A 13977-nucleotide genomic window follows, 5' to 3' on the forward strand; every position below is an offset into this window, starting at 1 on the left:
GGCCTGCACTGTGGCACTGCTGTCCCAGAGGTCCAGCTAACACTGAGGGATCTCTAGCTACCCTGATTCCATAAATGACAGTGTTCTTGAGAGAATCTGACAAATGACACCTTCATTTCCATTGTCCTGATGAACAACACGCTGTGTATACCATGAAATTGGTACTCTACAACAGCAATTTAGTGATTTCCAAAAAAATGAGTTATGACAATATTCTTCCTGATTTATATCACATACCTGAGAGAGACTTGCAGTGTGCCTGATGATTTAGGCTTCAGTATTTACGTATATCCAAAATGAAAGGGTAATAGTTTAGGAATTAGTCATATTAATATATGCCTGCTAACTGTAGCTGGGGTGGTTTATAGAATGAGAAAGGTCACAATAACCTGGAAAACTAAAACTACAATTTTTCTCTTAATACAGGTTTTCAACTCTTCAGATTGTTAACTATGACTCAGTCATGAAATAATTATTCTGCAGTTTCTCTGTTACAAACACATATTTAATCCAAAAATCTTATGCAGAGTTTAGTCAGAGAGCAAAGCTATTTAAAATAAATTCTTATTCCTGTTTGAAATTACATTGGGAATATTATGATGTTCCCTTCAAGTGACATGCCATTTTGAGATAGATGCTTTCAATTTCTATGCTTCACTAGGGACATGCATCTGCAGTTACAGAGAAATTAATGAACTATAAATTCACTTTCCATTTTAATGAATGCATGTTTCACTATGCCTTGAGTTCTTACACATCTTGCTACAGCCTAGTACAGAGAAACTGTGGCAGCTGTATTAAATTTTACATCCAGTCTATTGTGGGGAGAGCAGGGCCAGTTCATCTGTAGTTTTTCTGAGAAAAGATAATCTAGGCCTTTGTACAAATTCCAGGACTGACTGTGTTTGTGTCATCTGGACTATCTTCCACTTTTAACTACACTTATTAAAAGTGTTCATTTCTGGTGGAATTATTTTCCAAATGGCCACATATTGTTCATTATTTAATGGAATAACAAAAATTCTAGAAGTATGTCTCATTTTAAGAGTTTCATTTTCCCAGTTTTATAAACATGAGGTTAGGTCCCAGTGAGATTCTATCTGCTAGGTCCAGCTTTGTAATCTCAATGTCCTGTAATCAATATCTGCTTACAAGTGGTTATACCCTGAAGAGGAAACATAACAAATGATTTTCTATCATTACATTCCATTTCAGTCCAGTCTCTTCAAGCTACTTAGTGCATTCCCAATAGAAGCAGTGCATTTCAGAAATGATTAGAAGCACAGCATGGAAAAACACATGCTCCTTTCTCAGAAAAAAAGAATTTCATATTTGAATCTGACTACCACTGGATATTCTTTCAAGAATGGTGCCTGTGAAGGGCAAAGTCATGTGGCAATGAAATCAAGGTTCCCTGATCATTTGTGTTCTTGTGAAAATTCTATTTCTGCCAATTATCAGAAACAGCAGCAAGGTCTTAGAATCAGCTCCCTGGTGTTTAACTACTCTCCACTCCAGAGGAAGAGAACAGAACCCAGCCCAGGAGTCATTAATTCCCACTTAACAAGTGATTTGTGTGGCATGGATAATTTTACATCCTAAATTTGACTACTTATTTGAATTCCATCATCTAACCCTTATTAATTTCAAGTCAAAGCAATTATTTGTCTAATACAGAACCTTGTTGGAGGACTTTAGGTCTGGTTTTCTAAGGAAATGAGACTCATGCACCTGTGTGTGTGCACACCTGGGTCAATGTGTGTGATCTTGCTGCCCCTCTCCCCAGTATCCTCTACCAAATTTGGAAATGCAATCAGTAGAGATTTTTGCAGCACCAGTTTCTTACAAATATCACAAAAACAGGCAGCCAAGATGTGGAAGGAGAAGAATTAGAGCTCCAGCTGGAAGAGGAGCTGCAACACAAACTGGGAGAATGCAGCCATGAAACTGAAGGAGTGGCTTGCACTGCTCAATAGCCTTAGAACTGAGCTGCCTTTGCCCCTCAGGGTGCTAGAATCAGGCATCAAAAATACTCAATGCTGAGACTTTCTGCTTCTCTTCTAAGTGCACATGAAATACTTGCAAGTCTTTTCAATACTTCTGAGCCTTCTGTTCACCACAGGAAAAAGTGCAACTCCAGATGGGCAAGTAATTATTTGGATTTAGCTTTTTCTTGTCTGCAAATTTCACCAACCAGCCCAGATATTTTTTAAAATCTAAGGTCTTCAAGTACATAAGGGGAAATAAAATGCAAATTAAAAAAGTCTAAAATAACAGTTGCTTTAATTTTGCTTCTGAGACACAACATTTACATCAGAATAGATCAAATACTAAGTTCCTCTTTTCAAAAAAAGAATATGTCAATAAGGATTTTCCTGCTAAGAAGCACCTTTTAATACACTTGATTTTCTGCTAGTTATGAATATTTCACTTTATGACCATCTCAGATTTTTACTCTGTTTTTCTGATGATATCTTAAAAGGTGATTAGAAAATTATGAGATACTAAACTACTAATAGGCAAAGAGACATCAGAGACTTGTAGTGTTCCAGTCAATCTGGAGATGCCCAGGTTTTGAAGTCCAGATTGCTGCAAGCATCCAGAGCCTGAGGCTTGTGTGGCTGCCCTGCCCTGCCCAGCACAGCTGGCTCTGCACTTGCCTTAGGTGCCAACCCCCCCAGCAGGTGACAGCTTGGAGACTACAGCACTACAACAATTGTAGCCTGTGCCTCATTGTGTTTCCCATCTAGAAGTCCTTAAAATATTAATGGCTGGTAAATTCCTGCCAGACAGAACTGAGATATTCCTTGGCGGTAGATGCAAATTCATAATTTGGAGCACTCTCCAAATGACATGATGATTCTTTTTCTAGAGATTTGCTGTCTAGAGACAGCACAGAGGGCAGTGCTGGCCACACCACTACACTGACACCTCAAATAGGGCTGCTTTTTCTTCTTGACTGAACACAGTTTGTGGGCTCTGAGGTAGATAATGAAGGCTGGAGCTGCATTAAAGGGTCTCATGTATGAAATGTAGTAATAATGTTCACCCATACAAAGAAGTAGGAACACACAGGCACTGGAGTATCCATCTCCTCAGTATTCATTAGATGCTATTAACATGACACCAAGAGAACAGATTTCCCTGTACAGTTGCTTGAGAAGTTTTTAAAAAGTGCTTACTTTCCAAAAGGAAATCAATAGAGCCAAAGCACTATAATGAATCTAATGGGCAGGTGAGTGGCAAGAATGAGGTGGCTGACCTTCCCTTACAGCTCTTAATCAGGAGCAAACCCAGAAGGATCAGGCCAGTTACTCTGAGGCCACAGAAAACTGATGGCAGGAAAAAAGCTGTCAAATTTTGGAGGTGACATAGTCCTTTTATGAGAAGAGATTTGTTTCATACATTCTTCAGCCAGTCAAAGAGCAAATAACCCATTTTGTTTTTCCCCTGTTCTAGTGCTGATGAAAGATTTGATGCTACTTTTCACACTAATGTTTTAGTCAATTCTTCAGGACATTGCCAATACCTGCCACCAGGTAGGCTGTTTGCATGTCATAAATTTTGGTAGATTACTTGTGCATGGTGTGGTTTCAAATTTTCCATAAATTCTCTTACATTTTATTTGTTTAGCTAGCATCATGTGATAGATGTAAGCCTACATGCATTATGGTTATATGGTTAACACCTTTGCATGAAAACTCTCATACAAGACACATATTTTATTACAATTATGGAAATTCTTCTGTCAATGCACAATTTCAGAAGTTTGGAAATCCTTACTATAAAAAGATGCTGCTTATTAAAGTAATGGTAATGCCTCAATAATTTTTTATTTCATTATTTTAGTGTTTCTTTTATTAATATGTTAACTTTACAGTAAGGTGCTTAGTAACATCTTGGATGTATTTCTATTTGAAATGATTCAATGAATGCTTCATCAAAACAATTTTTGGATGTACAGCAGTGGAGCACTGTTTCTCTTCCCCAACTCAATTAGCATAATCATTAGAATTAACTCTTCCTAGCATCTGAATTTTGCAAACTACAGCACTAGAGCAATGCTTTCCAGACAAATTAGGTTTTCTGTCTAAGATGTCCAGAGGGTTTCAGGAGTTTGCTTCCTCATTTAAGATGCTCTCTTAAGATATTGCATTTGGTGGGGGTTTGTCAGTTCAGTTCTGAAAGCTGCTGAAGGACAGGGTCTGACTCAACAAGTGAAAAAGCAGCTCACTTTCCTCAGTAAATCAATATCATATAAATCTAATAAAACAGCAAATAAATATTTCAGGATTTCTTATGTTCAAGATTTCTTACTTAAGTCAGTAAAAGAAATAGAAACAGATTGCATATTCTGCTTCATTTCTTCCTGAAATACTGTATCTAGGAATCTGAGTTCTTCTCTGAATATTCTTCCACTATATGCCAAAATGGACGAGTATCTTTAAAAAACAGCAAATAACATCAATACATGAATGGCACAGTTCTTTCCCTTCTCTATGACTGACTTTTGCTCTTTACATGTCAAGACAGGACTGAGATTAAAGATGCTTTATAAATGAAAAACAGAAGGCACAATGTAGAACAAGTTCTGGTTACAAAATGTACATGAAATTCTGTGGAACAAGCATTTAAATGTAGTGCTCTTGTTTCAAATCTCACCTAGGCATATTTAAGAGCTCATGCTACATAGATGTACGCTGGTTTCCGTTTGATGTTCAGAAATGTAACCTGAAGTTTGGATCCTGGACTTATGGAGGCTGGTCCTTGGACTTACAAATGCAAGAAGCAGATATATCTGGCTATATTTCAAATGGAGAATGGGATTTAGTAGGTAAGCTCTCCATTCCCTATTTACACTGTGAACTTGCAGCCCTGTCTCAACTGCTGAAATGGATGGAGTAACAATTGGGAAATGAAGATAGAAATTAAATTAATAAATGACCTAGCCAGTGGCATTTGAAACTCTTGAGAGCAGATCTCAGATGCAAATCAACATTAAAAAAAAAAGGATAAATTTGCTGCTTGAGTTCTGTAAGTATCTTTTATCTGATTTTCCTTTATCAGCTGAGAAAAAGTGGGAATGAAGCTTAAGTAGTTTTACCTGTAGCAAAACTTGGAAAACTAAATTTATCCTTTTAAAAAATAAACACTATATGATATAGAGTTTATTAACATTCATATCTGGTTTTTTTCCCTCTTTTCTCCTACACAGGAGTTCCTGGGAAGAGAACTGAGAGCTTTTATGAATGTTGTAAAGAGCCCTACCCAGATGTAACCTTCACAGTTACCATGAGACGCAGGACTCTGTACTATGGCCTCAATCTCCTCATTCCTTGTGTCCTGATATCTGCACTTGCCTTGTTGGTTTTCCTGCTTCCAGCAGACTCAGGAGAAAAAATCTCACTAGGTAAAGTATTAATAGGATATTGTAAATATGACTAAGACAAAAGAGATTGTCCTTTTAAAGCTTCTTTTTAAACAGTCTTAGGCAGGAGGAAGAGTTTGTGTGTCCTGGCTCATGAGCTATTTTTAGTGTTTGATCCTGGACCAGCAAAGACATAAACAATTCCTGAGTACCTTCCTTAAGAAAGGCTTTCATTTTTTGACATTTATTTGCTGAATCTCACTTTCATTAGGTAAAGCTTAAGTTTACAAATACACATTCAAACACTTTAAGACTGAATTCTTCTTAATACTTCCTTTTAATATTGAATTGCATTATGAACCTATGGTGTCTTCTCAGAAAGATGGATTCTAATTGCTCCTATTTTACTTTTTATAGTGAATTTTAACTTAAGCAATGGTTTGCAAAACAAATCTGATTTTGAGTACTTGATCTTTAAGATGGAGTTTAACTATGTAAAGAAACCTTTTGTCCCATACAAAATTCAATTTAACTGACTTTTACTAAGTAAACATTGCTGTTTAAATGTAGAAAAACTGATGTTTCTCCAGAATATGGTTTAATTGAGGGCTAATAGCCTCCTTAATTAAGTTGTCCTTCACCATATTTTAAGATGAATTCTTTGTTCCTTAATCCATTCCCACCTGACAATGACTTGTTATTATTTAAGTCTAGTTCTGAGACAAGGGTTAAGTCTTCTTCCAGAAAGATGGGAACTCATCACTGAGCAACAGAAGTCAAACTCCAAAAATCAACAGTCCAGACTGCTTGGGCATAATCCCCTGCAGAACCCAACACTAATATCAAAGGATACCAAAGCCCATCCAAGGCAGCAAATCTGCTTTTGGGGAAATTTATGTATCACACCACCTGTAGCTTCCATGACAATTAACCAAGTGTCACATGTTCAAATACTCAGATTCACACCATGTTTCTAAAGCTAACAGTGCAAGAATTGCTTTGATTTGCCTCAGCTAATTAGCAAATGATGATAAAAGTTGAACCATTACAAGGATGTAAAAATATCCATGTCTGTGCAAGCAGTGCTATGGGTTTGGCAGCACTGCTCCCCTGAACGTGAGGCAGCACAAGGAAGGACAGGAGTACCACGAATGGGCTGGAACAGGGTTACAGTGGGATTGCATCTTGCAGAGAACATTCCTTCAGATCCATTTTGTTTCTCTCCCTGTTGTAATTACAAGCTACTGATATGATTTTATACTTCATATTTATCTTTCAGGTATAACCGTTTTATTGTCTCTCACTGTGTTCATGCTGCTTGTGGCTGAAATTATGCCAGCAACCTCTGACTCTGTGCCCTTAATTGGTAAGCTTTTAGTCGCTTGGATTTTTTTAGCAAACAAGGTACAGTGACTTTGCACAAAGGCCAGCCTTAAGGCAAATCACCAGCTGTAAAATGGATGACTGCAACTGAATTAGAAAAATATTGCCAATTGGTAAGAGCTCTGATGGGTGCTCTTTGCTCTCAATGAAATAAACAACCTATGTGTATGTGGGGAAAGAATAAGAGAATCAATTTTCCATGGAAGAATTTGTTGCAGTTTTGACACAATTGGCCTGATTGTGTTCTATATTCCTAATTCCAATTAGGAAACTGGAACACATGAGCTAAATGTAATTAAATCTTCCCACTGTAATTGCTCAAACAAAAAGAGAAACTTTTCAAAACAAGTACCAGTCAGTTTATATAATAATGCTGAAATAAAATTAGAAGGCAGCTTGTGTCAAGGTTTCTTACAAAAGGCAGGTGCCCAGTTTTACAAAAACAACAGCTAAACACTGGCTATCCCCTCAAAATAACATCCAATATTTCTGGTGTTGAGAAATCTTTCAAAAGTACCTAGAGCAGCAATAAACTGGAAAAAGAACTAAATGCTATGAATGCATATATAAACACTCCTTATTAAAGCTATATTATATACAGCCAAAGTATATTCCTGTAATTATTTCTTTATTTTGCAGCTCAGTATTTTGCCAGCACTATGATTATTGTTGGTCTTTCTGTTGTTGTCACTGTTATTGTTCTACAATACCACCATCATGATCCAGATGGAGGAAAAATGCCTAAATGGGTAAGGTTTGATTTTCCTTCACTATCCATTGCATGAACGTCCAGCTCAGGGATGAAATCGAGTAGCCAGTGGCCCGTGATTACCTCCTACTGTTAAAAACATATAAATCCCTCCCAGACATTTTGTTTGGAAAAGCAGTTTCACCAGAAATGAGGTGCCCAGATATGTTCCATGTGGCTGGTTTCTTAGAAAACATTTGTGTGCAAGAGAGAATCAATAATACCTCTACTAACTTCTCATGTCCTTCAAAACAGCTACACGCAACTCAGGATTTTGTTAAAACCTAAATATATAAAGGAAGGTGATTTTCAAATAACCTCCAGATATTAGAAGTGAATCAGGTAGAAGAATAGAGTAAGGTGCTGATGGAGATGAGAAATGCATGAAATACACTGCTCTTGAGGTGCAGCTGCTGCCCAAACAGAAACATGCATAGTCTAAAAAGCATCTGTTAAAGATGGATGTTAAAGTGGAATTTGCTCTGAAAATCCTGATATTTATATCTCTTTTCAAGAACATCTGTAAAGTCCAAAGAACTAAAGTATTTTTTCTAAGCACGTAAGACTTTTAAAATAATGTCCTTCTGTGAGGGGTGGGTTTTACAGAGAACATTGTGCTGATATCAGATCACTACACACTGCTGTCATCAGCTAAATGTCCCCTCCTTTGGCTTCACCCAGCTCATGGCAGTATCAGGCCTTTCTGAAGATGGAAAGGCCTTTCTACTTTTTTCTCTAGAACAATGAGATATTATAATCCTTACTAGCTGGAAAAATGTGCATACAGCAGCACCCTGAGGACAAGAGATAATGAGGTATTCCCTGGCTTGTCCTGGGGTGGTGACTTTAAAATAAATTTCAGTGAAGAGAATTAAAGGTACATCTCTTTAGATGTGTGTTTGATGACCTAAAGGGGACAATGCTTAGTACTGAGCCAAACATTCTCAGAAAACAGAGTACTTGAGGTTGAGGAGTGAGCTGTGCTGTTGAGAAGCTGAAATCCAACAAACATTATTTGGGCACTGGTGCATTTTGGATAAGGCCCTCATTTAACAGAATTTTATCCTTCTTGGTAGAGCTTGATAGTGTTAAAAAAGTAATAGGGCAAGATCTGTGGCTGGGATATTTGCATGCATCTGCTCTGAGTAAGAATCCACTGTCAGAATAAATGGATCAAATCTAATATTAATTACAGGAAAAAGTTTGCATATTATATGATACAATAATATTTCATTAGAACGCTGAAAAAGAAATGCTGGAATGAGCTCTTAAAATCTGATTTAAATAAATTACAGAAGCTTTCATTTGAAGTGGAACAGCCTCTGGCTTTACTGCATTTTCTGTAAGGCTGGATTAAGGCAATGTGGAAAACAGTAAAATGATACACACAGATTAAATCTGCAAAGTATTTTCTTTTAAATCAGAGTAATTTTTCCATATTTTCTTCATGTTATATCCAGATCTCTTTTCTAAAATCTGCAACTAACTGTTGTGAGCACAATATGAGAACAGAGCCATAACATTTTAAAACTTGGTGGTCCAGTCCAGTCCAAAATCTTTTTCAGCAGCCCCACCCAAACAGTAATAAATATGAATTTAATATTAGAGCACAAATAAGAGAAAAAGAATTGTAACTTTATTGACTACCATCCAAAGCAGTGTTATTAAGAGTATTAAAAATTAACTCTTCTTCAGTAAGAGTTTGGTTTGGTTTTGTCTAACTTGTGATTTTTAGTAAAGGTGGAAAAGGCTGCCATGTCACTGTTCAAGTGTCAGGAAGAATCAACACTATGGACACTCCCATCTGAGGAGGGGGGAGTCCCAGTACTGATATTCAGCCTGAGGCAATCAATATCACTGCTAGAATAAGAAAAGCACCCCAGTGATTGGCAAATTAATCAGCTGGAAAACTCCAGCAGCATTTTCTAGAACGCGGTGCAGGCTAAGCAGACACCAGGGAGCAGGCACCCCAGCTGCCTGAATAGCAGCAGCACCAGAGACTGGCTGTGTGAAGAGATGCTTATTCTCAAAAATGTTCTTTCAGACAAGAATCATCCTTCTGAACTGGTGTGCTTGGTTTCTGAGGATGAAAAGACCAGGGGAAGATAAAGTGCGTCCTGCCTGCCAGCACAAACAGCGGCGCTGCAGCCTGTCCAGCGTGGAGATGAACACTGTGAGCGGCCAGCAGAGCAGCAATGGCAACATGCTCTACATTGGCTTCAGGGGGCTGGAAGGGGTTCACTGCACACCCACCACTGATTCTGGTGTCATCTGTGGGAGGATGACCTGCTCACCAACAGATGAAGAAAACCTGCTGCACAGTGGGCACCCCTCTGAAGGTGACCCAGACTTGGCTAAGATTTTGGAAGAGGTCAGGTACATTGCAAACCGATTCAGAGACCAGGATGAAGAGGAAGCCATTTGCAATGAATGGAAATTCGCAGCCTCTGTAGTGGATCGGCTCTGTTTGATGGCCTTCTCAGTATTCACAATCATTTGTACAATTGGTATTTTAATGTCAGCACCAAACTTTGTAGAGGCTGTGTCTAAAGATTTTGCTTAACTCCTAACTAAAACCTGCTTCTCTGATTGGTATGTAGCAAATAAGAATGTGGGGTCTTTTGATTGCTTGTTTTTAATGAGTATAATGCTTCTCACTGTCCGCTTTCTTTTGTCCCCCGCCCTCTGGTCCTGAGTTCCTTTTAGAAGAATGGCACCATTTCAGAAGGGAAGCCAAGAGTTTCTCTATGGGCTGTGTCTATGTAGCTCCTCTGAGCACTCTTTTGTGGAAAATGCCAAGTGGCTGCAAGTCCCTTCAGAATGATGGGGTATTGAACCACCACCTCTTACACATGTTCAAACTGGCTGTTCCAAAATAAGAGGTAGGCAATGTCAGAAATGGCACTTCTTCCAGTCTTGGTGATAAAGGATAGCACGGTCCATTTTATCTCTTTGAATGAGTGATCATAAACACGTTTAAGATTAAATCCAAATGGCTGCTCAAGCAGAGGAAAAGGAAGAAATGTCTTATGTAGCTCTTCAGCCCCTCACTTGCACCCTGTAACTCCCTCCATGCACTTTGCATACAGCATATATGACTTTCAGGATTTTGAATTTGTTTGACACACCAGAAACCTGAAAGCTGAGAGGACACACCACTTAACTTGTCTCCTTCATATCTTTCTGGATTTGACCTAGAAATTTGACTTGAATTCTAAAACAGGCTTCACAGTAATTGTTGCAGTTTACTACTTCCTTCTCCCCAGAAAGGCATTCTTTCAACTAATAGCCATTTTAACTATCAAAAAGAAAAATGATTGATTTAAGATGCCTTCATCACCACTTGTTTAAAAAAACCCAACCCCCAACACTTATCTTTTTACTGTTAAGTGGATTCCAGTGTGGAAAAATTAACTCAATGTCTTGTACAGGCTTAAGCATAAATGAAGAATCTAAAGTAAAAAAAGCCATTAAATCCTGAGATCAAGGTTTTCATTTAAAAATTCAATGTTTGATATGTTGTATGCTTAGCCTTTTATATAACTCCTTCTGTTGAGTCACCGTAACATTGTCTTTACAAGAAAACTGCACCTTTTCTGCTCATTCTAACATCAGATGAGTACTAATGAATAATAAAGCTTCTTGCTTCTGACATAAACTATTAACTGTATAAATATATATTTATATATGCACACTGCAGATACATCCAAGGAAAGGTAAAAACTTAAATACAAGTTTTCCTAAGTCTAGACAGACCTTTGCAAAGGCAAAACTAGTGGTTCAGCACTTTGTTATTTTTGGATTTGAAATTATCTTGTCAACATATGCTTAGTTTTGATGTCACTTTGATGTCTTAATGGAAAGGGCTGAGGTGAGAATATGAGGAGCTGAAACTTTGTGTGTACAAAAGAGCTGAGAATTAGTCTCTCACTGGCACACCAGTATTCCTAACCAGTGCTATAAGTGGTAAAATATGTAGATGAGGATTAGTTTAGCATTGGTTGCATCCTCTGTCCTACAGAATCCAATTTTTTTTTTGGCTGAGGCCTTCAGAGACACAGAGGCCTGTTGTTGTACCATGTTTTTACTGTGAAATAAACTCAAGGCCTCAGTTTATCTCTTAAGATGGATTAAAATGAAGTTGCAGTAATGCTTATCCCTCCCTAAGTAACAATCTCCCTCTCAGAGTCTGCTCCCTTGAAAGAAGGAGAATCAAATTTCATGCAAAGCAAGCCCAAAGTCACCGCAGGTACCACTCTTCACCTGATTGAACACCTTGTACCAGCACCTTCATGCCTGAGATAGGCCAGAGGAGTGAAAGGCAGGCAGGATATTTCTCAGTTTGTGAATTCTGTTTTCCTGAAGGTGCATTCCAAATCTTACACTTTAAAGATACAAGCAAAACATTCAAAGCCTTCTTGTAATTTCATCCTGAAACCATGTCAGAATTACTTGTGAAGAAGTTATGTTTTCAGGAACAACTATTAAGAATAAGCCATGTAATAATTCCTGCAGATAGTTTCTAGTTTATAGATTGCATATGAATGGGAAACTATGAGTGCAAACTCTGAAATGTGAGTTTTATTCATTTGTGAATAACTGCACATATCATGTGGCATGTGCTCCTCTTCTGGGTAGTCTTTCTAGGCTAGGCTTCCTGATGAGAATGTTCATTTGCATTAGTATTTTTCCCTGCTGCAAGTATCCCTAAATAGCTATATAGAGTGTTCCATTTAGTCTTTGTAAATTTTTGAGGTCCTCTTGGAGAAAAGCTTTTCAAAGACAAATGAAGACCTTTGAGGATTACCTTGCACAATGGAACACAACTATTGCACTCATAGTACCTGATGCATGTGGTATAGGAAGCATGAGAGTCCCCCTCTTAGCACCCAAATCCTTTACAGTATCTGTGGAAATCATCTTTCTAAATACAGGAGGATAGAGAAAGCAAGCTACAATTTGACAGTAAACTTAATTTTCAGTGACAGACATGCCTACCCTTAAAAACTGGAGAGTTTGGCCTTACATGAAGTCCTGCCAGAGTCTGTCCCAGTGAGTTGGTAAAACTGTCAGAGAGCTGGGGGTGCTGCTGAAGGGGCTGTGAGACACCAGCATTCTGCCCACACTGCCTTTATCATTGGCAGGGTCAATGCAAATGCACCAAGGGAACAAAGGAACCCTCATTTTCCTACTGTTGACACAACCTGTAAACATTTGCTAACAAGTTAATTATACATTTTAAATGTAAGAGTGACTCCTCCATTATGTTACTTGGCACCTCTAAGTTAAATTTTCCTGTAACTGAGCTGAGCAAAATTGGTATGGTTCTTGTCAACTTGTGTGTGTCTTAAATATATTTGTGTATGTGCTAAACAATATTTTGATCTAAATGCTGTGAAAAAAATTATTTATTTACAATCCTGGGCATAGAGATGGAAATTAAATACTGTATAGAGTATGTGTATATAATATTAAAGCCTACATATTGATGGTAAAGATCTGTTATAATCTTAAAGAGTCCAGATAGAGAATAAGAAGCGGTTCACCACAACTAAGCTATGACTTGCCTGACAAATTCAGAAGCTCACTCTAGAGCTCAGATGTCATGTACAATACTATGTGTGAACAATGTATATTACTTTTTCTGTTTTTATATGGAAACATATTGAATATTTAAAAGATTTTTTAATATTAAAAAAATTATTTAGGTGTTAATGCCAAAAAGGTTCCAAACATAAAATTTTAAAAACTTAGTTTTAAATACAGATAAATTATTTAAAAAGTATTTAAAATATTAAATTATTTTATATAGGAATTGATAATACTATGTAAGACTTTTTTTAAAGATTTCTTTAAATTCTCTTTACATTCTCTAGCTGCAGGATGTAGTCTCAGTTCACCTGTGACAATTCAATTCTTCACCTTCTTTAACAAGACAAGAAGGTAAACCAAAGCCCCAGATTTTCTTTCCTTTGTTTTACTATTTTTTACATTAAGAAACATTGCATAAAGGAATTAGAAAAAGATGTTACATCTGTCAGGTACTGATTGTCATATAAGCAACTCAATGCCTTTTCAGTCCAGTACAAATAAAAGACTTAGATCAAGAGACTTGATTCTTTTTCATTTTGCCAACATAGAAAAAACCCAAGTGGTAGAAAACATGAATAGCCATAAAAGGAAGAGAGATGTCTGTGGTTATATCAATCTGGGATGACAGTGTTCTTTGATAATTAAATATAAATTCATATCCTCCTACCAACCAGTCCCACACCAAACATATATTACTTCAGTCTTATGTAAGCAATCAAAGTTAACTGAGAAGGACCGATACACCATGTAAATTTTGGACTGGCCTCAATGCCAGTACTAATTTATTTTTTGAAGTTTTACACAGAAGAGAGAAAAAACAAATCCATACCAGCTGAATAAATTGTTGGTTTTGCCAGCTGCAAAGTTTGTTTGTAGGCTACTGTTG

At 37.3% G+C, this 13977-nt stretch overlaps 1 protein-coding gene across 1 annotated transcript in view; it reads left to right on the top strand.

Moving 5' to 3' along the window:
- Positions 1 to 13608, top strand: part of CHRNA7 (cholinergic receptor nicotinic alpha 7 subunit) — a 39173-nt gene extending 25565 nt beyond the window's left edge. Inside the window, exons 5-10 of the mRNA XM_077185310.1 lie at positions 3460 to 3539; positions 4667 to 4834; positions 5216 to 5410; positions 6648 to 6734; positions 7391 to 7500; positions 9544 to 13608. Of these exons, the coding sequence (XP_077041425.1) occupies positions 3460 to 3539; positions 4667 to 4834; positions 5216 to 5410; positions 6648 to 6734; positions 7391 to 7500; positions 9544 to 10062 (1159 nt within the window). The 3' untranslated portion in view covers positions 10063 to 13608. The remainder of the gene's footprint in view (positions 1 to 3459; positions 3540 to 4666; positions 4835 to 5215; positions 5411 to 6647; positions 6735 to 7390; positions 7501 to 9543) is intronic.
- Positions 13609 to 13977: the final 369 nt, after the last annotated feature.

Source organism: Agelaius phoeniceus, chromosome 13, assembly GCF_051311805.1.
Source record: "Agelaius phoeniceus isolate bAgePho1 chromosome 13, bAgePho1.hap1, whole genome shotgun sequence".
Classification (NCBI taxonomy): Eukaryota; Metazoa; Chordata; class Aves; order Passeriformes; family Icteridae; genus Agelaius; species Agelaius phoeniceus.